Source organism: Poeciliopsis prolifica, unplaced genomic scaffold (assembly GCF_027474105.1).
Source record: "Poeciliopsis prolifica strain line A6 unplaced genomic scaffold, Auburn_PproV2 SCAFFOLD036, whole genome shotgun sequence".
Lineage (NCBI taxonomy): Eukaryota > Metazoa > Chordata > Actinopteri > Cyprinodontiformes > Poeciliidae > Poeciliopsis > Poeciliopsis prolifica.
Window position 1 is genome coordinate 235,001 of NW_026562411.1, and position 25,000 is coordinate 260,000.

General features: G+C 49.3%; 1 protein-coding gene across 36 annotated transcripts in view; it reads right to left on the minus strand.

The window, feature by feature from the left end:
• clasp1a (cytoplasmic linker associated protein 1a) overlaps window positions 1–25,000 on the minus strand; it is a 67,139-nt gene that overhangs the window by 11,825 nt on the left and 30,314 nt on the right. For 4 of the 36 annotated variants that reach the window (XM_055053058.1, XM_055053056.1, XM_055053057.1 and 1 more), the window contains 17 exons: window positions 24,714–24,818; window positions 23,922–23,984; window positions 23,306–23,475; window positions 23,162–23,185; window positions 22,654–22,898; window positions 21,032–21,095; window positions 20,684–20,847; window positions 16,154–16,232; window positions 15,942–16,085; window positions 11,434–11,598; window positions 11,256–11,362; window positions 9,901–10,020; window positions 9,570–9,717; window positions 7,652–7,892; window positions 6,111–6,167; window positions 3,102–3,292; window positions 2,838–2,966 (listed from right to left, as the gene is read on the minus strand). In XM_055053058.1, the coding sequence (XP_054909033.1) occupies window positions 2,838–2,966; window positions 3,102–3,292; window positions 6,111–6,167; window positions 7,652–7,892; window positions 9,570–9,717; window positions 9,901–10,020; window positions 11,256–11,362; window positions 11,434–11,598; window positions 15,942–16,085; window positions 16,154–16,232; window positions 20,684–20,847; window positions 21,032–21,095; window positions 22,654–22,898; window positions 23,162–23,185; window positions 23,306–23,475; window positions 23,922–23,984; window positions 24,714–24,818 (2,216 nt within the window). The remainder of the gene's footprint in view (window positions 1–2,837; window positions 2,967–3,101; window positions 3,293–6,110; window positions 6,168–7,651; window positions 7,893–9,569; window positions 9,718–9,900; window positions 10,021–11,255; window positions 11,363–11,433; window positions 11,599–15,941; window positions 16,086–16,153; window positions 16,233–20,683; window positions 20,848–21,031; window positions 21,096–22,653; window positions 22,899–23,161; window positions 23,186–23,305; window positions 23,476–23,921; window positions 23,985–24,713; window positions 24,819–25,000) is intronic. The other 32 variants (XM_055053080.1, XM_055053078.1, XM_055053079.1 and 29 more) reach the window with 22 other exon arrangements.

The following is a 25,000-nucleotide window of genomic DNA, read 5'->3' on the forward strand; positions in this document are numbered from 1 at the left end:
TGCATTTTTTATTGTGTCTGTTTATGCATTTCCAGTTAAGTTCCAGAGAGAGATGAGGGTGATACAGATTCAGATTCAGACTCTGGGGAGGAAGACAGTGAAGCAGAAGGAAATGGGACTGAACTGCCCCCACCCAGCACAACCTATTGCACACCAGAAGCACCAGTTTATTTATTGATTTATTGTTGAGAATTTGTTTTTGGTCATATTCTGGGCTCTGAGTTTACATTTACATGTTCACTGTTCCATAGAGGCGTTTAACGTCTTGTTTGGTCATGGCAAATCTTAGTTACATAAACCATTTTAATTTGAGTGTGTGTGAGAAAATATTTGTTTCCTTTGGTTCATCATTTGTATATGGACCCTCTGATAAAGCCTTGCTCACCCTTTGGCCACCCCTTGAAAAAAAGTCTAGCTCCGCCACTGGTTATTATTACTATTAGTATTACTGTTATCATTGTTCTCATAATAATAATAATACCAGGCTGCACAGTGGTCCAGTTCGTAGAACTGCTGCCTTGCAGCAAGAAGGTTGTGGGTTGGATTCCCGGGTCTTTCTGCATGTTCTCCATGCTGGGTTCTGTCCGGTTCTCCAGTTTCCTCCACAGTCCAGAAACAGGACTGTCAGGTTAACTGGTGTCTCTCAGTCACATCTGTCAAAGTTATGACATATGTGACTGAGATATTTAACCACTATTAATCCACACCAACACTACATTTCCCACAATGCAACAGTAGCCCCCAAAGTCACTGCAGCAAGAGGCTTCATTGTTCATCAGCAATCAGAGCAGAGAGCAACTCCTCCAAAATGGCTGAACGTTTAGTGTGAGAACAGGTGGGAGGCAGACGGCGATGCGTTACTGACGGAGTAACCAGAACCCACCTGCCCCCATCCTGCATCATCCTGCCCCATCCTGCCCCATCCTGCCCCTATCCTGCCCATCCTGCCCCCATCCTGCCCCATCCTGCCCCATCCTGCCCCCATCCTGCATCATCCTGCCCCAGAATCCTGCCCCATTGTGGGGCAGGATTCTGGGGCAGGATGGGGTCTTTAGATCCTGCTTACTTTGCAGACAGTAGAAACAAAAACACATGTGACTAACTGGGTTGTAACATTAAAATCTCCTCTTTAGTTCAACCTGAGAACTGGAGACACATTGTTGATGTTACTGTTATGAAATAACTTGCAACTAAGTTTTGGCAAAATCAATGTGATTATCATAGTGTTGTTGTTAGCGGCTGCTGGAAGTAACTAAAATAGTTACTTTTAATGTAACTTAGTTACTTTCCAAATCAAGTAATCAGTTACTGACTAAAGTTACTGCGTGTTTCTGTGTGGAGAAAGTTTGGCTGCAATGACAGAATAGAATCTATCAAACTCAGAAACACAAGAACATCATAGAGCAGCACAACAACACAGTTTCTAATAATCTTTCATTTATTTCTCTTGATATTGAGAAACATATTAGTTTTTCACAGCAATTCAATTTTTGACTGTTTGCCTTGAGTTTAAATAAAATATGGCTTCGATCATTGAATTATGAAATGACACAAACCGTCAGGTCCTGGTTCATATCCCAGTATCCGTCAGTTGACACTCATTCATTCACTCACTCATTCATTCACTCACTCATTCACTCATTTATTCATTCACTCATTCACTTATTCATTCATTCATTCATTCATTCATTCATTCATTCACTCATTTATTCACTCATTCACTTATTCATTCACTCATTCACTTATTCAGTCATTCATTCATTCATTCATTCACTCATTCACTTATTTATTCATTCATTCACTCATTCATTCACTCACTTATTCAGTCATTCATTCATTCATTCATTCACTCATTTATTCATTCACTCATTCACTTATTCATTCATTCATTCATTCATTCATTCACTCATTTATTCATTCATTCATTCATTCATTCACTCATTCACTTATTCATTCACTCATTCACTTATTCAGTCATTCATTCATTCATTCACTCATTCATTCATTCACTCATTCATTCACTCACTCATTCATTCACTCATTCATTCATTCATTCACTCATTCATTCATTCATTCATTCATTCATTCACTCATTCATTCACTCACTCATTCACTCATTTATTCATTCACTCATTCATTCATTCATTCACTCATTTATTCATTCATTCATTCATTCATTCACTCATTCACTTATTCATTCACTCATTCACTTATTCAGTCATTCATTCATTCATTCACTCATTCATTCATTCACTCATTCATTCATTCACTCACTCATTCACTCATTTATTCATTCACTCATTCACTTATTCAGTCATTCATTCATTCACTCATTTATTCATTCACTCATTCACTTATTCAGTCATTCATTCATTCATTCATTCACTCATTTATTCATTCACTCATTCATTCATTCATTCATTCATTTATTCATTCACTCATTCACTTATTCAGTCATTCATTCATTCATTCACTCATTCATTCATTCACTCACTCATTCACTCATTCATTCATTCATTCATTCATTCATTCATTCATTCATTCACTCATTCACTCATTCATTCATTCATTCATTCACTCATTTATTCATTCACTCATTCACTTATTCATTCATTCATTCATTCATTCATTCACTCATTCATTCATTCACTCATTCATTCACTCACTCATTCACTCATTTATTCATTCACTCATTCAGTCATTCATTCATTCATTCACTCATTCATATCAGAACTGCCAATACTTTTCACCAAGAAATCAGGAGTTTCTCCTGCTGACCTCATTTGATTCAGATCCAGATTTTAGCCCCCAGAGCAGCAGAACCAGAACCGGATCACCTCTTTGTGGGAGTCCTTGTGGGCCTCCAGGGTCTTCATGATGGTCAGCTCGGCGTAGTTCCTGAACCGGGTCGGCTGGTTCCTCAGGATCTCCTTCAGAACCCGCAGGGCAAGGGCCCGGATGGTGTGCTGCCGGGAGACGAGAGCCGGGTCAGTACCGCCCCACAGACCCGGTCCGGTCCCTGTGGAGAGAGACCGCCAGCAGGCCTGGAGGAATCCCAGGAAGGAGAACCGGACCGGGACCTCCCCAGAACCAGAACCTACTTCCTTGTCGCAGAGCGTCTCCAGCAGCAGCAGCAGGACGGTCTTGAAGTGTTCGTCCCACAGGGGGGCGCTGTCCTCCCGCGTGACCTTCAGCAGCTCCAGCAGCGCCGCGCGCCGCTCCTCGCTGCGCTCGTTGTGATTGGACAGCTCCTTCAGCAGGTCCGCCACCAGGTCCGAATGGTCCGGTCCGACTGCTCGGAACCAGAGAGGGGTTAGCACGGCCGCCAGGACGTCTCTGACACCCTGCACCCCTCTCGAACCGGGGAACGTCCCAGAGTCAGAGCACACCGACCCGATAGAACCGAACGGACAGAACCAACAGAACCGACCGGACAGAACCGACCCGACAGAACCGACCCGACAGAACCAACAGAACTGACCCGACAGAACCAACAGAACCGACCGGACAGAACCGACCCGACAGAACCGACCCGACAGAACTGACCCGACAGAACCAACAGAACCGACCGGACAGAACCGACCCGACAGAACCGACCCGACAGAACCAACAGAACCGACCGGACAGAACCGACCCGACAGAACCGACCCGACAGAACCGACCCGACAGAACCAACAGAACCGACCCGACAGAACCGACCCGACAGAACCAACAGAACCGACCCGACAGAACCGACAGAACTGACCGGACAGAACCGACCCGACAGAACCGACCCGACAGAACCGATCCAACAGAACCGACCCGACAGAACCGACCCGACAGAACCAACAGAACCGACCCGACAGAACCAACAGAACTGACCGGACAGAACCGACCCGACAGAACTGACCCGACAGAACCAACAGAACCGACCGGACAGAACCGACCCGACAGAACCGACCCGACAGAACTGACCCGACAGAACCGACCCGACAGAACCAACAGAACCGACCGGACAGAACCAACAGAACCGACCCGACAGAACCAACAGAACCGACCGGACAGAACCGACCCGACAGAACCGACCCGACAGAACCGACCCGACAGAACCGACCCGACAGAACCGACCCGACAGAACCAACAGAACCGACCCGACAGAACCAACAGAACTGACCCGACAGAACCGACCCGACAGAACTGACCCGACAGAACCAACAGAACCGACCGGACAGAACCGACCCGACAGAACCGACCCGACAGAACTGACCCGACAGAACCAACAGAACCGACCGGACAGAACCGACCCGACAGAACCGACCCGACAGAACCAACAGAACCGACCGGACAGAACCGACCCGACAGAACCGACCCGACAGAACCGACCCGACAGAACCGACCGGACAGAACCAACAGAACCGACCCGACAGAACCGACCGGACAGAACCAACAGAACCGACCCGACAGAACCAACAGAACCGACCGGACAGAACCGACCCGACAGAACCGACCCGACAGAACCGATCCGACAGAACCGACCCGACAGAACCGACCGGACAGAACCAACAGAACCGACCGGACAGAACCGACCCGACAGAACCGACCCGACAGAACCGACCCGACAGAACCGACCGGACGGAACCGACAGAACCGACCCGACAGAACCGACCGGACAAAACCGACCCGACAGAACCGACCCGACAGAACCGACCCGACAGAACCAACAGAACCGACCCGACAGAATTGACCCGACAGAACCGACCCGACAGAACCAACAGAACCGAACCGACAGAACCGACCCGACAGAACCAACAGAACCGAACCGACAGAACCGACCCGACAGAACCAACAGAACCGACCGGACAGAACTGACCCGACAGAACCGACCCGACAGAACCGACCGGACAGAACCGACCGACAGAACCGACCGGACAGAACTGACCCGACAGAACCGACCGGACAGAACCGACCCGACAGAACCGACCGGACAGAACCGACCCGACGGAACCGACCGGACAGAACCGACCCGACCGGACAGAACCGACCCGACAGAACCAACAGAACCGACCCGACAGAATTGACCCGACAGAACCGACCCGACAGAACCGACCCGACTGGACAGAACTGACCCGACAGAACCGACCCGACAGAACCGACCCGACAGAACCAACAGAACCGACCCGACAGAATTGACCCGACAGAACCGACTCGACGGAACCAACAGAACCGAACCGACAGAACCGACCCGACAGAACCGACCCGACAGAACCGACCCGACAGAACTGACCCGACAGAACCGACCCGACAGAACCAACAGAACCGACCCGACAGAATTGACCCGACAGAACCGACTCGACGGAACCAACAGAACCGACCCGACAGAACCGACCCGACAGAACCAACAGAACCGACCCGACAGAACCGACCCGACAGAACCAACAGAACCGAACCAACGGAATCGACCGGACGGAACCAACAGAACCGACCCGACAGAACCGACCCAGCAGAACCAACAGAACCGACCCGACAGAACCGACCCAGAAGAACCAACAGAACCGACCCAGCAGAACCAAAAGAACCGACCCAGAAGAACCAACAGAACCGACCCAGAAGAACCAACAGAACCGACCCAGCAGAACCAACAGAACCAACCCGACAGAACCGACCCAGAAGAACCAACAGAACCAACCCAACAGAACCGACCCAGAAGAACCAACAGAACCAACCCGACAGAACCGACCCAGAAGAACCAACAGAACCAACCCAACAGAACCGACCCAGAAGAACCAACAGAACCAACCCGACAGAACCGACCCAGAAGAACCAACAGAACCGACCCGACAGAACCGACCCGACAGAACCAACAGAACCAAACCATCAGGACTGACCCGACAGAACCGACCGACAGAACCGACCCGACAGAACCAACAGAACCGACCGAACGAAACCGACCCGAAGGAACCAACAGAACCGACCCGACAGAACCGACCCGACAGAACCAACAGAACCGAACCAACGGAATCGACCGAACGGAACCAACAGAACCGACCCGACAGAACCGACCCAGAAGAACCAACAGAACCGACCCGACAGCCTCAGAGGAGATGAATGAGGGGAGCAGGAAGAGCGTTTACCAGGACAAAAGCCTTTAGGGGGACTCGTCTTGTTTTCACCTGAATCCTTCCGCCGGCCTGCAGGGAAGGGTGGGAGGGGTCAGGGGTCAGGGAGGATGATGGAGGATGAAGATGGGGAGGTGGGTGCAGAGAGAACAATGTGATGGCAGCAACAGAAACAAATGTGCTGAACAAGTGGATGAAGACATGTTTGGTTTCAGCATCTTTGCTTCCTGTTGCCGTGGCGACAGACTGAGGTCTGACGTGACCTCTGACCTGGATCACAGGTTACCACCTGGCTGCTGCGCTAGCATTAGCAACTGATCCAGGTCTGAGCGGCACCCAGCGTCCGAGGCGTTGGCATCCGAGGCGTTAGCGTGATGCTAACGCCTCGTTCTACTTTCATTTCACACTAAATGTCATCTGATGGTCAAACCAGCTGCGTCCAGCCAAACAGTGATTCGTCACGTTTCTAAGCCTTTCAAATTGAGTCGGAGTGTTGAAATCGATCGAATGTAGAAATTACATGGAGTGATGATGATGATGAGGACCAAACAGAGGAAGGGGACAGTTGGTGGACATAGGAGCTGCTGCTGCCTTCAGCTTCAAAAATGAAATGATGACCTCTGGTCGGATCACACGGTCCGACCAGAGGTCACAGCCATACCGCCGTGTCCGGCCCACAGCAGCTGTTAGAGCCTTCCTCAGTATTGCTCGTACAAGTGACTCAAAGTCTTCTGGAGAGAAATGTTGAGGGCCAAATAGTTGTGTTCGGCTGTGGCTCTCCGACTGCGCTCTTCTTTTTGTACATGTGGGAACTTATCCATTCACCGTGTGGCATTATCTAAACTTACACCAGGCAAACACAATGTGATAACCTCGGGTAAAGTTAAGCTAGCTGTGTTTCCTTGGGTAAAGTTAAGCTAGCTGTGTTTCCTCGGGTAAAGTTAAGCTAGCTGTGTTTCCTCGGGTAAAGTTAAGCTAGCTGTGTTTCCTCTGTAGCTTCCAGTGGAGAACAAGCCAGAATGCATCATCAACCCATTGCTGAAAAATAAAACTAAAGACAATCATTTTTGAAGTGATTATGAGTTTCGGTGCAACACAAATTGCATTTTTTTAGTTAAGTTGAAACATGTTCAGCTTATCCTGGATTTCTTCAAAGGGTCAGCTGACCATCGCTGGTCAATGACTGCCCCCTGGTGGTCAGATAGTTATACAGCCAATGACTGCTGTCAGGTTCTACTAGGGCTGTACAATATGAGCCAATATTATTGTTGTAATATTTTCTTATATTATCATCATTGAAATATTTTCTAATACTATAGTCATCACAATATTTACTAGTGAAATAAATATCAGAATATTTTGTAATATTGTGCAGTTCTTATTTCAATCCTTCCAGAGTGAAGGAGTCTTCCTGCTGCATAGCGCCCCCTCCAGGAGACACGGAGAACCAACTCTGGGATTAACAAGCTGCGTGACCCCTGGTTTAACCTGGAGAAGAGTCCAGGTAATAACAGCAGTTAACCTTTGACCCTTGTGCAGAGTATTAGTAGACTCACAGTCACGGAACTGCTCCACGTCGTCATCGAACACGGCCTCCTTCAGCGCGCTCTTATCGTAAGCGCAGATGGTTTCACCGTAGGGGGCAAACTCGCGGCTCCGGGGCCCAGAGAAGGACCGTGGCGACGGGGTGTTGAGCAGCGACGTCTTGTTGTCCAGGGCGGTGCGGCCGCCTTCCACCACATCTAAACCCAGACGAGCATCAGGACCTGGAGATGGAGCCACGACTTCTCTTCCCACCTGACAGGAGGAAGTTTTAATCAAACTTTCAAAATAAAACAAAAGGATTTAGCATCTTTTTGCATCTGCAAGAAGCCGATATCTGGCACCTGGAGCTTTATAAATGCAGTTATTATGTCTGGTTCTCCTGTAGTATTTCTGGAGAATACACCAGTAATCCACCAGTAATCCACCAGTAATCCATCAGTAATCCACCAGTAATCCATCAGTAATCCATCAGTAATCCATCAGTAATACACCAGTAATCCATCAGTAATACACCAGTAATCCATCAGTAATCCATCAGTAATCCATAGTAATCCATCAGTAATACACCAGTAATCCACCAGTAATCCATCAGTAATCCACCAGTAATCCATCAGTAATACACCAGTAATACACCAGTAATCCATCAGTAATACACCAGTAATCCACCAGTAATCCATCAGTAATCCATCAGTAATCCATCAGTAATACACCAGTAATCCACCAGTAATCCACCAGTAATCCATCAGTAATACACCAGTAATACACCAGTAATACACCAGTAATCCATCAGTAATCCATCAGTAATACACCAGTAATCCATCAGTAATCCATCAGTAATACACCAGTAATCCATCAGTAATACACCAGTAATCCATCAGTAATCCATCAGTAATCCATCAGTAATACACCAGTAATCCACCAGTAATCCACCAGTAATCCATCAGTAATACACCAGTAATACACCAGTAATACACCAGTAATCCATCAGTATCCATCAGTAATACACCAGTAATCCATCAGTAATCCATCAGTAATACACCAGTAATCCATCAGTAATACACCAGTAATCCATCAGTAATCCATCAGTAATCCATCAGTAATACACCAGTAATCCACCAGTAATCCATCAGTAATCCACCAGTAATCCATCAGTAATACACCAGTAATACACCAGTAATACACCAGTAATACACCAGTAATCCATCAGTAATACACCAGTAATCCACCAGTAATCCATCAGTAATCCATCAGTATCAGTAATACACCAGTAATCCACCAGTAATCCACCAGTAATCCATCAGTAATACACCAGTAATACACCAGTAATACACCAGTAATCCATCAGTAATCCATCAGTAATACACCAGTAATCCATCAGTAATCCATCAGTAATACACCAGTAATCCATCAGTAATACACCAGTAATCCATCAGTAATCCATCAGTAATCCATCAGTAATACACCAGTAATCCACCAGTAATCCACCAGTAATCCATCAGTAATACACCAGTAATACACCAGTAATACACCAGTAATCCATCAGTAATCCATCAGTAATACACCAGTAATCCATCAGTAATCCATCAGTAATACACCAGTAATCCATCAGTAATACACCAGTAATCCATCAGTAATCCATCAGTAATCCATCAGTAATACACCAGTAATCCACCAGTAATCCACCAGTAATCCATCAGTAATACACCAGTAATACACCAGTAATACACCAGTAATCCATCAGTAATACACCAGTAATCCATCAGTAATACACCAGTAATCCACCAGTAATCCACCAGTAATCCATCAGTAATACACCAGTAATACACCAGTAATACACCAGTAATCCATCAGTAATACACCAGTAATCCATCAGTAATACACCAGTAATCCATCAGTAATACACCAGTAATCCACCAGTGGGACACTCACGGCGTCGTCCCTCTTGCCGTCGCGGCGCAGCGGCTCGTTCAGGTCCTCCTGGCTGCGGTAGCTGAAGCTCTGGATGGCCTCGGTGACGCCGCGCAGCGAGCTGTAGATCTCCTCTGCGTTCATGTTCTCCGTGTCGTACTCCGTCACGCTGCCGAGCACAGAGGGGGAACGGCGGGTCAGAGGAAGCGGCTGGAGCAGAAACACGGCCGCCGGTCCGCATGCGTGCGCAGTGTTTCTGCTGCCGGTCCGGTCCGAGCGTGCCGACGTGTCGCAGAGCGACGCATTCTGCAGCGACACTCAGCGACAAACAGAACAACTGGTCTCGGTCTACCTGGGTGAAAAGGCTCGGCGCAGGGCCCTGAGGCCAGGGGCGGCAGGGGCGCTCTGAGGCAGGGGGGCGGCAGGGGGCGCAGCGGGGAGCAGCCCGTCGACCCCCCATCCCCACAAAAGACTGTAGCAGCAGGAAGGAAGGATGGAGGAAAGGAGGAAACCAATGAGAGGAGGAAGGGCAAGAACGGAGAGAGAGGAGAGACAAAAAGAGTCTGAGCTGAGAGGTTCAGGTTAGAGGACAGATCTGCTTCCTGCTGACGGATCCAGAAGTTCTGACTAGCGGCATGCTGATCGACCGGCCACCGATCATAATCGACCGATTTCCGTGGAAAAGTGTATGATTGCCGATCACTGTCTCCAGTTGCCGATCACAAACCGATCACCTGCGTCTCAGCCGTCGCACCCTGCCAGTGGCAGTTGCAGCTGCCAGTTGCAGCTGCAGCAGGTTCTGCTCCCGCTGTTGGACCACCGCTGCCTGCTGGCGCCTCGCTCCACCTGACTGTGAGCTCTCACTCCGGCCGTCTGCTTAAAGCTGCCGCATGTAATGTAAAAAGGTTTTTACACATGTATTAAAATGTTTGCTGTCCTGGCATGAGAGATAATCTGTGAAAATAAAAGATGTAGCTGCTCTGCCCCCTGCAGGTGTGCTGCAGAATTACACGGCTCAGTCAGACAGCAGCTCGCCATGCTGTCGCCATCAGGCAGGTTCATCTGGTGATGTTGGTTGCTTATCACTACAACCTGCATTTGACTTTGAATGAATGTTTCACTTTTTTACTGGACTTTACTTGATAAGTGTTGTGAGATATATTTGACTTTATGTATAATTCAGGCTTCCAGAGCCTTACTGTTGCATATTTTATCCCAGATTGCAGTTTTTCTGTCGCCTTTTTGACTGAATACTTTCTGCATGGGGCCTGCAGGTATTTTAAGTTTTGGTCTAAATTAGGATATTTCATGGTTTTGTTTTGCCAGATTCTCATTTATACCTGAAGAGAAACATTTACAGCCAATCCATGTGATCGGTATCGGCAGTGATCGGCCCATGGGTGATCGGAACGGGCAGGAAAAACCCTGATCGGAGCATCCGGAGGTTCTGACCTTTCGGATTCGGGACGGCTCCAGCGGTTCTGATGGGAAGCTTTTCGCTCTCAGCAAGTGTCATCGCTCATTTAGGAGTTTTAGCTTAAAGCCGACGATTTCTACGCGAGTTTATAGTAGCAATCATGGCCGCTGCCATCTGTGGATGGACAATCGTGGAACCAGAACCCCTGGTGGGTCGGGACCAGAACGCCTCGCAGCCAAGGTTCTCCCGGACCAGCAGGCGGGTTGGGTGGTGGTCCGGTGGGTTCCTACCTGGGAGACAGGCCGCCGTGGGAGCAGTTGGTGGGGGAAGTGAGCGGGCTGGACCTGCTGGGGGCGTGGCGCGGCGCCGTCCGGCCCACCGTGTTGCTGGGAGACCCCTGGAGAACAGAAGCAGAAGCTGCGCTTGAGAAGGCCTGGACCGGGTCCTGGAGGTTCTGGAGGGACTCACCACGCTGCTGCTGCTGGTGTTGCTGGAGTTCTTGAGGTGGCTGTGCAGCAGCTTGGTGGCGCCGTCCTGGAAGGTCTTGGGCAGCGCGCCCAGCAGCATGGTGAACTCCGGCGTGTTCAGCTCAAACAGCGCGATCAGAACCACCTGGGCCGCCTGCACACAGAACTAACCGCTTACTGATGCCAGGTCTTGGAACCAGCAGAACCAAACCTGCAGAGGAACCTCTGTCAGAATCAGAACCTGGCACGTTCCATGGATCAGAGCAGGAGAACTGGACCAACAGAACCCAGCAGCAACAGGTGATGTCCAGCAGAACCTGGAGAAGTTCTGGTGTCAACTCGGTTCTGGATCTGGATCTCTTGTTATCACCTCCAGTTCTGCTGGCTTCTTCCTGAACGTGGCAGTGTACTGAGATCTAGAACCTGATCTGGATCCAGCTGGTGGACCCGGTCTGCCCTCCAGAACCAACCCCTGACTCGGCCCGCTCTCTCAGCTGAGTTTTAAAATTGACGCTGGCCCTTTAAGTTGTTGGCTCCCAGACTGAGGAGAGACGGTGATCTGGGTGTCCCACAGGAATGGGAACGTTTGCTGGCGACTCAGGCATCGCCATGATGACCGCGATCCTGAACCCGGACCCAACTGAGACTCGTTTCTCCAGAAGCTCCTCGCTTGCCCTGCTGTGGCGGCCCCGTCTCTCTAAGGGTCCAGGTGATGGACCAGAACGAAAGTTACATCTGTAACTACGGTTCTATTTCATCCCTACTGACCACCAGAGGGCGGCGCTGAAAGCACAGAATGTTCCCTTTGCGCATGCGCCGTTCGAGAAATAATACCAAGAGTCACACCGGTGACACATCGGATGATCAATCAGAGGCTATATATAGATTCCTACAGAACCTTCTCGCGAAATGCAAGGATCCTGAGTGACAGAGAAGCTCTGGCGGTCATCTGGGATTCATAGAACCGTAGTTACATAGGTAACTGTCGTTCTATTTCATCCCTACTGACCGCCAGAGGGCGGTGCTGAAAGCACTGAATGATGAATACCAGCGATGTCACAAGGAATCCTAGGCATAAACCTCATGAGAAGGCCCAGAAGACCCTTGTAAAAGAACCTGGGCCAGAGGATGAGAGGACGCCACATTCACATTGTAAAACGTAGCGAATGTGCTTGGAGAAGCCCATGACGCAGCAGCAAATACAGCTTCCAGAGGAACTCCTCTCAAGGCGGCCCAGGAAGCGGAAACGCGGAAACGCTCCTGGTAGAGTCCGCCGTCCGTCACGCCGACCGGCCCGGGGTGGTGTCCCGCAGCGTAGGCGTGGCAGATGACATCCACAATCCAATGGGAGAGACGCTGTTTAGACAGAGGACAACCCAATTGAGGGCCTCCATAGCTCAAGAACAGCTGGTCTGAGCGTCTTAAAGCAGCAGTGGCTGCAAGATAGGCCTCCAGTGCCCTCACTGGGCACAGCAACTCAGAACCATCACCAGTGTCCCCTGAGATGGGCCCAAAATGCACCGAGCTCAATGGCTGGTTACAATAAGAAGGAGAAAACACCTTAGGGGCAAACGCCGGGTTCGGCCACAAGGTAACACCAGAGCCATCAGAACTCCATCTGAGGCATGACGGGCTGACAGAAAGAGCATGTAGCTCACCGACCCGCTTAGCCGAGACAATAGCCAACAAAAAAGCAGTCTTACATGACAACCATTTGAGGTCCGCCCGAACCAAAGGCTCAAATGGAGGGCGGCACAGAGCAGTGAGGACCAAGGACACGTCCCAAACTGGTGCTCGTGGGGCCATAGGAGGGTGCAGTCTATGAGCACCACGCAAAAAAAGAGAAACGAGATTATGGCTCCCCACTGTACAGCGTGGACAACCCGCTGTACAGTGGCCACCAGCTGGATCCAGATCAGGTTCTAGATCTCAGTACACTGCCACGTCTTGTCATGCTGAAGCATGACAAGACGCTATAGCCGCTACATAGACCTTAAGCGTCGAAGGGGAGCAGCCCTTATCAAGAAGGGACTGAAGAAACTCCAAAACAGTGGGAACCGCACAGGTGACTGGATCATCATTACGGGCAAAACACCACCGGGAAAACAGACGCCATCTGCTTTCATATTGCTGACGAGTGGAAAAAGCCCTGGCACTCAAAATAGTGTGCCTGACAGGAGCATCTGTAAGGTCGATTGAGGTAAACCAGTCCCCCTTCGTCACGGCCCGAAGAACCTCTGCTGTCGTGAGCATGTGGAATGGCAGGACCTTTAAACACTGATTGAGACCCCTGAGGTCCAAAATGGGACAAAATCCACCAGTCTTTTTTGACATGAGGAAATAGGTCAAATAGTAGCCTGTGGGTTGCCGCAGAGGATCCACCGTCTCGATTGCACCCTTGGCCAGGAGGGCGGAAAGCTCCTGGTCCAAAGCCTGAGCTTTCAACGGGTCGGTGATGATGGTCGCCGTGACCCGACGTGAGGCCGCCGTCGGAAATGTTCCAAGTAACCACGGGTCAGAGTGGCAACCACCCACGGATCAACAGCAAGAGCAGCCCAGTAACTGACCTGCTGATGAGAAAAACATCCGACGGCTGGCCCGGTGGAGTCACTTTCTTTTTAGCCTAACGCCGGTATTATACGCTTTACAGAGGAAGCCATCTGTAACATCATCATGCAGGGCCTCATCTGGGGACACAATGAACCAGACAACAGCAAGTTTGACTGCAGGCATGCGATCCAAGCCTGCCGTAACCGACTCCTGCATAGCTGCCAACACCCGACCATCGGTGGAGAGTCGTGAAAAGGCCCCAGGGTCCCGCCAACAAGCATGCAATTCCTGAGGTACTCCTCTGATGGAGGGACAGAAAAAGGGGTAGGGGCTCGTCCGCGCCTGAAAAAAGCACTGCCAGGAGCGGACTCCGTCACTTGCAGGATAGCCAGCTGCATACGCAAGATGTCCTGCATGGAACTATCACCAGAGCCACTAGCCGCACTCTGAGACGAAGAGTGTGCGCTGGTCTCCGAAGCGCGAGATGACTGTGCCTCCTCCTCCTCATGCTGAAAGTGAGAGGCAGAGGCAGCCAAGGACAGTACATCCTCCTCCACGACCAACTCCGGCACAGGTGGGAAGAGAACCTAGCCACGGAAGCATCCACCTTCTGAGGTGCCTAAAGAAGGGATTTCATGTCTGTCAAATCTGCAAACGCTCAACCCCCGTGGAGAGACCCTGGCCAGACTTTAGCCCGCCTCTTCTTAGGAGGAGCCACGGAGGCTGCGGCCACGGAGGCTGCGGCCACGGAGGCTGCGGCCACGGAGGCTGCGGCCTCGGTCCTGCGCTTAGAGCGCCCAGCCGTGGCAATCTGCCCAGAAGATGGAAGGCCACCTTCACACTCCGGACGTAACTGGGCCAGACGAGCAACTTCCACAGCATGGGGCATGTAGCTGCAGTTCATGCAGGGATCGTCTGATAGGGCCTCAGCCAGGTGATCATGCCCGAGGCAGGCAGGGCACAGGTCATGCCCATCATCTGCCTGAAGCACAGCCCCGCAATCCGCACAACAGTGGGAGCTATCCATAGCCAAAACCGAAGCCAAAACCGAAGCCAGTCCCACCACAGGCAGACAGAACAGACTACGATTGGGAGAGGGGGCGGAGAACGCAACCAATCACAATAAAAGGGGCAGACACCGTCAGCTATGCCCAAAGCAAAGGAGAAGAAAAAAACCAATCGGGAGAGGGGGCAAAAACGCAGCCGTCACCAATCACAGACAGAAGAAAGAAAGAAAACAGTGGACCAACGATAGGTCCAGCGACGTCCAGCACAGGACGAAAAAACAGACCAATTGATGAGGGGGCGTGAACGCCGCCGCGGACCGAAATCCAAAAACTGGGAGAATGGGCAAAAAGGCACCCATCACCAATGAAAGCAAAACGGCAAACTGAGAAAGGCTAGAGAAAGGCTAACACCGTTAGCGAAGCTCCAACAAACAGTGCCGTGAATCGAAGATCCGTCGCAGCCCTAGGACGGCGACACACCGCTACTCCGGCCAACAGGCCGTCGGGCTTCCAACGACGGCGAAAAGATCCAAAAATCCAAAAGGCCGATGCCACAAAACGAACCGCACACGAGAAGAAAAGAGCCTCTGATTGATCATTCGATATGTCACTGGTGTGACTCTTGGTATTATTGCTCGAACGGCGCATGCGCGAAGGGAACATTCTGTGCTTTCAGCGCCGCCCTCTGGCGGTCAGTAGGGATGAAATAGAACCAGAACTCAGCTGCGACAGGTCAACAACTGATTCTGATAAAAGGCTTCCATAGTTTCAGATCCAATTAATTTCAGGGTTTGAAATTAATTAAATCACATCTTAATCAGCAAAGCTTTCAATTCAAAACGTTTTTACTGCTAATTTATTGAGTAAACAGACAAATGAGCTCAAAACAAGACAGCTTTACTCTTCAGGTGGAAAGCCTTTGCTCTTGTATCGAGGATGAAATGCGTCTCACCTTCCTGACGTCAGAGCTTTTAGGTTCGGTGGTCCAGGTAATGATGCGGGACACCGCCAGTCGTGTCTCGCTGGAGTTCACAAAGTCGGTCGGGTCCATCTGGCGAGCCAGAGACTCGATGTACTTCAGAATGGCGACTTTGACCTGTGGACCACGGGACGTTTAGTCCTGGGCCGACGGAGACGCGGCGGCGGGAGACGACTGTGGCTCACCTTGAGGTTGGGGGTCTGGGTCTGGTCCACAATGAAGCGCATCAGGATGTTGAACTGCTGGTCGAAGGGGAACGACTCCCTGAAACGCAGCACATAGAAGCTGAGTTCAGCGCTCAGGCCGACGACCTCTGACCCATAAGGAGCTGACCGGGTCATAGCGAAAGAAACCCCGAAACCAGCTGGATGGGTCAACGCTGGACATCATCTTCAACCAGCAGAGCTTGTTTCCTAGGAAACTTTGATGATTTTTCTGCTTTCACTGATCAGAGACGATGTTTGAACAGTAAATATTCAGAGCAGAATAATTCACACCAGAAAACTGGCAACAGAATCAGATCCAGATCCAAGTCCAGATCTGGTACCACCTCACCCAATCACCTGATTTGTAATATTTGGTGAACCTCAAGACTGATGACTTAGCCTCTTTCTGTTCCATTCTATCTAGAATTTATCTTGAGTGTTCCATTTATGTGGAACATAACATAAATGATGTTCTGCTTGTTTCAGAAAATATCTTTGCAAGCTGTGTGGCACCGGCTCAGGTCTCTCTGGCCTCCAGAACCAACAAGGATTTTCTGTTTGGACAGATAAGGAGCAACAACTTGACTCATTTGTTATTTGGTGCCACTGAGATGGAGCAGATTTTGATTTCCAGGAAGTCCAAAACCAGTTCCTGGAAGGCCTAAAATACAAATAGTACAAATTACAGAACAACTAGCAAGGGAAGGGAAGCAATGCCATTGGTCCAACCGTTCAAACACACATAGTGTTGTAGTATTCCAGGCCGGTCTTGGTCTCCAGACCACTTTTTGATGGTCTCGGGCATTGAGGATTTGGGATTTCATTTTAAGACTGGTCAAGACAACAACTGTGGAAATGTCACTAAACTACCAGCATATTGTCCAGTTTATTTGTTAACATCTTTGTTTACAGTAAATGCAAAACACTGATTAAAATCCGAGCAATAACGTGACTTACTAATTACGTGATTCTGTTGCCAAACGTCGCTTTAACTCGCACATCTCGATCTGGAAGACATGTTCCTCTGAGCGGCACGTCTGTCTAATCGTCAGCAGGGGCACCGCCAGGAATCTTGGGCCCCATGACCAAAATTGAACTAGGGCCCCCCAGGCAGCCGCTGCTACAATTTCTTGAGTTTATCTAACCCAACAAAAACGTCACAATTTTACAGGCTTGTAACTGCCTTGATTCTTTGGTCCAATATTGATAATAGCACAATATTTACTGCTCATGAATTTTACATCCAACAGTCCACATACTGCATGTAAGTAGGTTACATTTTTTTCTCTTAGTTTTAGATACTTAAATATCTTCCCACCAGCAACAATCATAGACAAAGTGCAAAATATACATGAAGCAATCCAGACTTCTCAAAAAACGCCATTTAGTTGCATTTTATTCAAGCTGCAGTTTATAACTTCAATAAAAAATATGTTTTCTTCATATTTGTTAAAGCTGGCACCACATCGTAAAATTTGTTATGAGAAGATAATCTGTGAAAACAATCAATCTTGTCCACCTGCTCCCTGAGCTGCTATCACTGGCTAAAGTAAAGCAACGTTCTGACCAACACAACCAATCAGAACTAGGAGGAGGGTCTTAGCGCTGTTAGTCAACTTCATTCACTCGGTGCTAAATATGCTTATGGTGTAGAAACAACACATCATTATTGCTTGCTACAACATAGCACAGAGCATGGGGAGGGATGAGCAGCCACATGACATAGTGATTGACAGCACTAAAATGCTCCTGCCTCTGATTGGTTGTTTCTAGATATCACTGAGAGAAAGTGGAGAAAATAGATGTTTCACAGGTTATTTCTATACCACACTGTCACAACATAATGACAGTTTAAACAAATATGTAAAATAATATGTTTTATAAAAGTTTTTGCAGATTTAACTTCCCTCAGCAGAGGAAGGACTAGAGCTGCTGCTGACCGACTCACCTGGTGGCAAGTGTGGTAAGAGGTACAGTTTACGTATTAAACATATGAATATGTGTCATTTTTATCCTCTTTTCATAGAATACTAGTGAAATGGAGGCTAACAGTAGCTTTAAGCTAAGCTAATTATGCTAAATGGTTGATGATCTCACACAGTCTACCCACCTCTTGGAGAAAAACTGGCTTATAAACTTGTTTTTTTTTCTCTATATTTCTCTAGTGTTTTTTGGAAACCTGATTTTATTGCTTTTCTAAGCAGCGCAGTAACAGCCACAGCTGTTCTTGTCTTCAACTAGCTGCTGCTGAAGTTGAGTGTTTACCCCATTAATGCATTGCCTTCATTGCTGTTTAATGCAGCAGACAGTGGTGGATTCTGGCATGGGCAGTGTGGGCAACCGCCCAGGGCGTTATCTTGTTAGGGATGGCAGGAGACCTCTGGATTGTGGCTCAGAGATGGAAGCAAAGCAGAACAAAGAGTTTGGATTGATAATTATATTGGTTAAATTTATTCAGCTCTAAGTATTTAATATCTGAGTGTTTTTATAGGAATGTTTCAGATCAATTTAAGAATCTGTTTTGATTATATTTCATTTCATTTTGTCAGGTAGCGCGGATTTTTGTCAGGTAGCGCGGATTTAGGGTCCCGGACTTTTAGGGTCTGGGACCCTAAAAGTCTCGGTCTTGTCTCGGTTTCCATCCACTCTGGTCTTGGTTAGGCCGTCTCGACTACAACACTAAACACACAGCAGTAGAGATGAAAGCCAAAAAAAGTGACGCATCAGAAAGAGCTGAGAGAGTTTGGATATTTGTTGGAGACGTTTCGTCACATGTGATTCCTCAGATGTGCAATTACATCTCTTCCTGCTCGGCCTGAGCAGTGAAGAATCCCAGTTATTTTTATAATAATAATAATAATCCATTACTGCGGAATATATTCTCCTAGATGCTTCACCTGAAACCAGTAAAAAATACCAGAGCCTTACTGGATGACGAGGATGTATTTAAATAATGGTGAATCAGAGATTCCAGTAAGGCTTTTGGGTTTAGTCGTGGTGGTACCACTGGGCCTCTGGAACCTGAAACCAGTAGTGGACCTCAGAACGTTCAGCCAATCTAGGAAAGGCAGCTCTATGTTTCAGAGGTTCACAGACTCTCTACCCCAGTGTTCCCCAACCCCCGGGCCGCGGTCCGGTTGGTGCCGGGCCGCGGACCGGTTGGTGCCGGGCCGCGGTCCGGTTGGTGCCGGGCCGCGGACCGGTTGTTTTCTGTATCATGTGAGACTGGAGGGTCTTTTATTTTGAAAATCCTTTACCGGATTCTCTCGGTGGCGTTTTGGCGCCAACATTGATCCACAAGCAGCAAAATGAACAGAACCAGATCAGATTCTTTGGAAAGTTTGTCTGCAGGCCCAGAGAGGCAGGAGGATGGGTTTGTCCCGGTGGGTTGATTCCCACAGTCCAAGCTGCTCTGCATGATCAGGTGACCTGATGAGCCAATGAAGCTTCAGACTGCATCACCATGGAGACCCAGTGTCTCCCTGAGCATCACTTCAGCGTCTCCAGCAGGAGAAACAGCTCAGGGTCCATCAGTCGATATCCTGAGTTAAATGTTTAGAAAAGGAAAATGTTGGTTTTGTGGCCCATCTGCATCTTATTTTGAAGGGATATGTAACCGTTACCATGGTGACCAGAGTCAGACAGCGTGAGGTCAGAGGTCGAGATGAGAGCAGATGTGAGTTTTTATGTGGTTCACGATTTAAGGATCGTTGGCCGATTTCCCAAACCTCTGTGACCTCAGAGCCGATAAAAGTCCAAGAGGTTCGGTCGGTTTGAGAGTCCAGGAGCAACACGGAACCAGAACCGGTTCCACGGCACCAGAACCGGTTCCACGGCACCAGAACCGGTTCCACGGCACCAGAACCGGTTCCTCTGAACGTCCTGGTTCCACTGAACGTCCCGGTTCCAGAAGGAGATCCAGTAAAATCCCATAATGAATTCAGAATAATAAGATGATGCAGGAGCAGCAGTGATAGTTTGTGGATCATTTTAAAGACGAAACAAAAAGAAAAGGCGTTTGATAAAAGGAGCAGCTGCTCTATTTGCTGCTCTATGATTCATAACATTTTAACTGAATAAACATAAACACATATAATAAACATATATAATAATGACCTTTACATGTAGTCATAAACTTTTCCACACATCACCTCCGATGTCAACGGTTTGGCATCGCCTCTGTTCTTACGTCACCGTGCGTTCCGATTGGCTCCCTGTCACATTCGACAGGCTGCGATAATCGGGCCGAGACCGCGATGAATATTCAACACACCACACATCAGGACGTTGTAAGATTGTCATAAAGGGAAAATCAGGGGAAAAAAGGTTTAGCGGGAACGTCAACATGCAGAAGCATTATCCGACGCCCCCACCGTCCCCCAGGGCAAATGGCCAAGTCTTGACCGGGTCCGCAGTACTGAAAAGGTTGGGGACCTCTGTTCTAGGTCATGAGATCAGTGCTTTAGTGATAAACGCTTGACGCAGGCCATGCCGCGTCTTGGTTCTGACCTGGTGACGTCCAGAGCCTTCTGGACCTTGGCTTGGACCGAGCCCAGCAGGTCGGCGCCCATCTTCTTCAGCAGCTGAGTGAGCAGGACGAAGAGCCAGTCCTGCAGGTCGTCCTTGTGGACTGTGACAAAGTCCACCAGCGTCTCCAGGAACATGCTGAACACCTGGGAGCAAAGGCAGGTTGTGGTCAGAGCGGCTCTCCGTCCAACAGGGCGGACACGGACTGAAGGAGCAAACACTCACTCTCTGCAGTTAGAGCCGCAGCAAGGCGGGCCGTGCAGCAGAACACACAGTTAGATCCAGAAACATCTCCAGCTGAAGACCATGCATGTATCTGGTGGTCTGTACCTTACTGTGGGGGTCTGCAAACATCCTGGTGAAGATCTCACAGAGTCTCTTCAGCTCCACCCGGCTGCACACACAACAAACAGCCGGTCAGAACCCAACAGGATCAGAACAATGATCTGCGACTTCCTGGAGGCAGGTCAGGTTCTGCCCTACCAACACAAATGTAAACATGTGGAGTTTATTTATTTACTTCATTTATTTCTAACAGACAAGAAGTAAAGCTTTCCATGGATCTAGGCAGGAACTTTGGTCAGACTGAGCTGGATCTGTGGAAGACAAGCTGCTCAGGAAACGCTCCGTTCCATGTTCACTCATTTAGTTCTTTTCCACATGTGATGGAAAAGATTACAATAAGGTCACATCTGCTAGACATGTCAGATGAAATGTTTGTGAACTGTCACCAAAAGAACTATTTGGGTTACATGTACGATGTTGGAAGTTTGTTTTCCACGGCTGCATCAGAACCAGACCGTCTCTCCTTGTTTGCATAAAACTGGTGTTGTCTCTGCCTGGCAGAGCTTTGCAGCCAGACTGGCTTGATTGTTGATTGTCTTCTGAGCTCTCTGAGTTGTTCATAATTCCTGAATAAACCTGATTGACTGATTTTACATGAGCAGTGCTTGGAAATAGTTTTTTTCACATCATACTGACCCAGACCAGCCTGTTCCCCTCCTGGCCTGTGGGGGCGCTGCACCAACAACCACTGCAGAAAATGACACTAAAACCTCTGAAGACACTGAGAGGAACTTCCTGCTTCACCAGATGAACCAAGATGGAGGCGTCAGTTTAGTGCTGAAGGATTTCTCTTTAGTCTTTAGCTGTAGACCAGGAGCCATTTCTGCTGCTAGCGCTAGGCTAGCATGTTAGCTTTGGTTGGATTTACCCAGAATGCCCTGCGCTGTAGTCCACCTTCCTGCTTGTGGACTACTTCTGGTCCGCTTGGTGTTCACATTCAAACCAAGCCAGAGTTCACTTCCACTGAACCCAGAGGTCAGAGGTCGATTAGCATCCAAACAGGACTTTATAGCAAGCAGACTGGAGTCGGACGAAAGAGGACTTTACAGGGCTGATGGTGATGATGGTGGTGATGAAGCAGCCTTAGTCATGCCTTGGAGAGACGTGTGAGATTTAAAGTGATGATCTTTCCACAGCATTTAGCCATCGTGTTTGGTGATGTCAGAAAGAGGTCAGCACAGCAAGGTTGGGTCATTTGACTGGGACTGAAAAAAACCACTTCAGCTTCCAGTTGGTTAGATTTCCAGCTGTTTGGGCGTTTCTGGTTTCCTCACTACAGCTAAGAAGAGCCTGAATGGGGAGAGCATCTGGCTGCTGAAGAGGGAATACATCTGACAGTCATCACCGTATCATGGGCGCTCAGTGTTTCCTTCAAATAACTCCCAGTAACATAAGGACTTCACTAACCCCACCTGACAGGCTCCCACCTGACAGGCTCCCACCTGACAGGCTCCCACCTGACAGGATCCCCCCTGACAGGATCCCCCCTGACAGGATCCCCCCTGACAGGCTCCCACCTGACAGGATCCCCCCTGACAGGATCCCACCTGACAGGATCCCACCTGACAGGATCCCCCCTGACAGGATCCCACCTGACAGGGTCCCACCTGAGGATCCTTTGGCTCTTCAGCAGGTTCTGCAGGCCCATCAGGCCCTCCTTCCTCTCAGACCAGTTGGAGCTGGCGCAGTGGTTCAGCACCTCAGCCACGTCCTCCGTCTGCCGCAGGTAGTGGGGGATGCCGCCGTTCCTGGAGCTGTAGGAGCGCTCTGAGCAGGCGCTGGATGCGTCGCTGTTGGCGTCGTCATCAGAGTACATCCCAGGAGACTCGTAGCGCCGCCGCAATGGCTTCCTCTGCAGCGGACAGGGAAACGTTCATGCAGCGTCATGCAGGAATGAGAGATCAGCGACCAGGAATGGAGGATAAGACACATGCAGAGCTTTGATGTGATTCAGTCCTGATCTGTGAAACAATCTGTTTTCAGCTCAGAGGCAGGCGAGCAGCGCCGCGAGGCTCTGGAGCAGAAACGAGACAGAAACCGGAGGAAGTAAAGGAGGCAGTGAGACAGACAGGCTGGCGATGGAGCGAACACAGACAGCGGGAAGCGTCCGTCTACCTTGTTCCTGGAGTCTCCTAGCAGCTGCAAGCAAAACGCCAGAAGGAAGACGAGAGAGAGGAGCACAAACCCAAACTGTCAAGGACCTTTTCTCCAACTTTCCCCAGCGATTCCGAAGGATTGTGGAAGCAGGAAGTCACTCACCAGAGCGTCGGCCACGGCCGCCTCCACCTCGGTGCCGGTGTTCAGGACCCGCATGGCGTTCACCGACGCAGAAATCCTGGCTTGGTGGATCAGACCGTATCGATCTACAAAATCAAGACGGACCGCTGAGTAATGAAGGGAACCGGCTGCCTGAGACTTGCCTTCTTCTTCTTTGGTTTCACCATTAGAACAACAAGCAGAGGAACCGACAGAAGAAGAAGAAACAGAAACATGCACCAGACGCTCAGAGGGACGAAAACTGAAACAATCAGAAAAACTCTCTGGGTGAAGTATGGATCGGAACCAGAACCTTCCTGGACCCAAAGCTACTAAAGAAAAACCGGCCATGCTGGAGGAAAACTGAAATCTGATGGGTTCTGATGGGTTCTAATGGGTTCTGATGGGTTCTAATGGGTTCTGATGGGTTCTAATGGGTTCTGATGGGTTCTGGTGGGTTCTGGTGGGTTCTAATGGGTTCTGGTGGGTTCTAATGGGTTCTGATGGGTTCTGGTGGGTTCTAATGGGTTCTGGTGGGTTCTGGCTGAGGAACGACAACAGAAGCAGACCGGTGGGCCACTCCAGCTCACACTGGGAGGCCTGGGAACATGCAGGTCACCTGACTGGCCATGGGGTTCTGCTGAGGACAGAGCGCTGGTGGAACGGGAGTGGCGTCTGGAGGCTGCGGGAGAACCAGGAAGTCACTACTGGATCAGAACCACTGGGTTCGGTTTCCCCAGTTGGCCTCTGGGTTAAATATGACGGCAGAGGACCAGGCCCCAGAGCCTCTCACATTTAACCCTTGACCCTCCTGTCCTCAGTGACCAGCACACCTGCTACAGACACAACCGTGCCTCACTGATTGCTGGGTCTGGTTCTGGTCCAGCATCAGTCTCTGCTCCACTAACCTTGGTCCGGAAGCCATGTTGGTTCCAGAGAAGAGGTTTTCTCCAGCAACCCTTCCAGTATGGTTCAGAGTCATGACCTTTGACCCGTTAACTCGGTCTCAGATGGAGCTCTGACCTTGAGATGTTTTCCTCTTGTGAAAAACCTTTTTTAATTGTATTATTTTCTTTAATTCCAATTTAAAATGTTCAATTTAATCAGTTATTAATTTTTTTAAAGATCATTTTCATTTATGTTGTTTTACACTTTTTTAACTTATTTATCATCATTATTATTAACTTTAATCTTGGGAATAATGTTTATAGAACAGATTCCAGAGGGAGTGGAGATGACCTTTGACCCTTCCCAGGCTGATGAAGGTGATTAGCAGAGCTAAATGCAGCTTCTGGTTGTGTTTTCATTTATTCATGAATAGAGTCAGTTTGCTGTTGATTCTCCAAGATTCATTCTGAGTAAAACGTTGGAAAGGCAGCAGCGACCCTGAGGAACACCAGGCCGTACTCACCCAGAGGAGCGAAGCCCCGAGCGGGGCTGGTGTCGCGGCTGCTCTCGCGACTGGTGTCGCGGCTGCAGCCCTGACTCATGCTGGGGCGTGGGATGCGGCTCCGGGCTAGCGTGCAGCGGGGGACAGCAGCAGAAGAAGAAGAGCGTTAGCACGCAGGCTAGCTGTCAGGACAGCTGCTTAGCTGAAAACATCAAGCGGGAGAGAAACAGGAAGGAAATACAGAAGGAAATGCTGGTTCTGGACGGCCACCAGAAGTCCAGTCACAAAGAACCAGAGAACAGAACCTG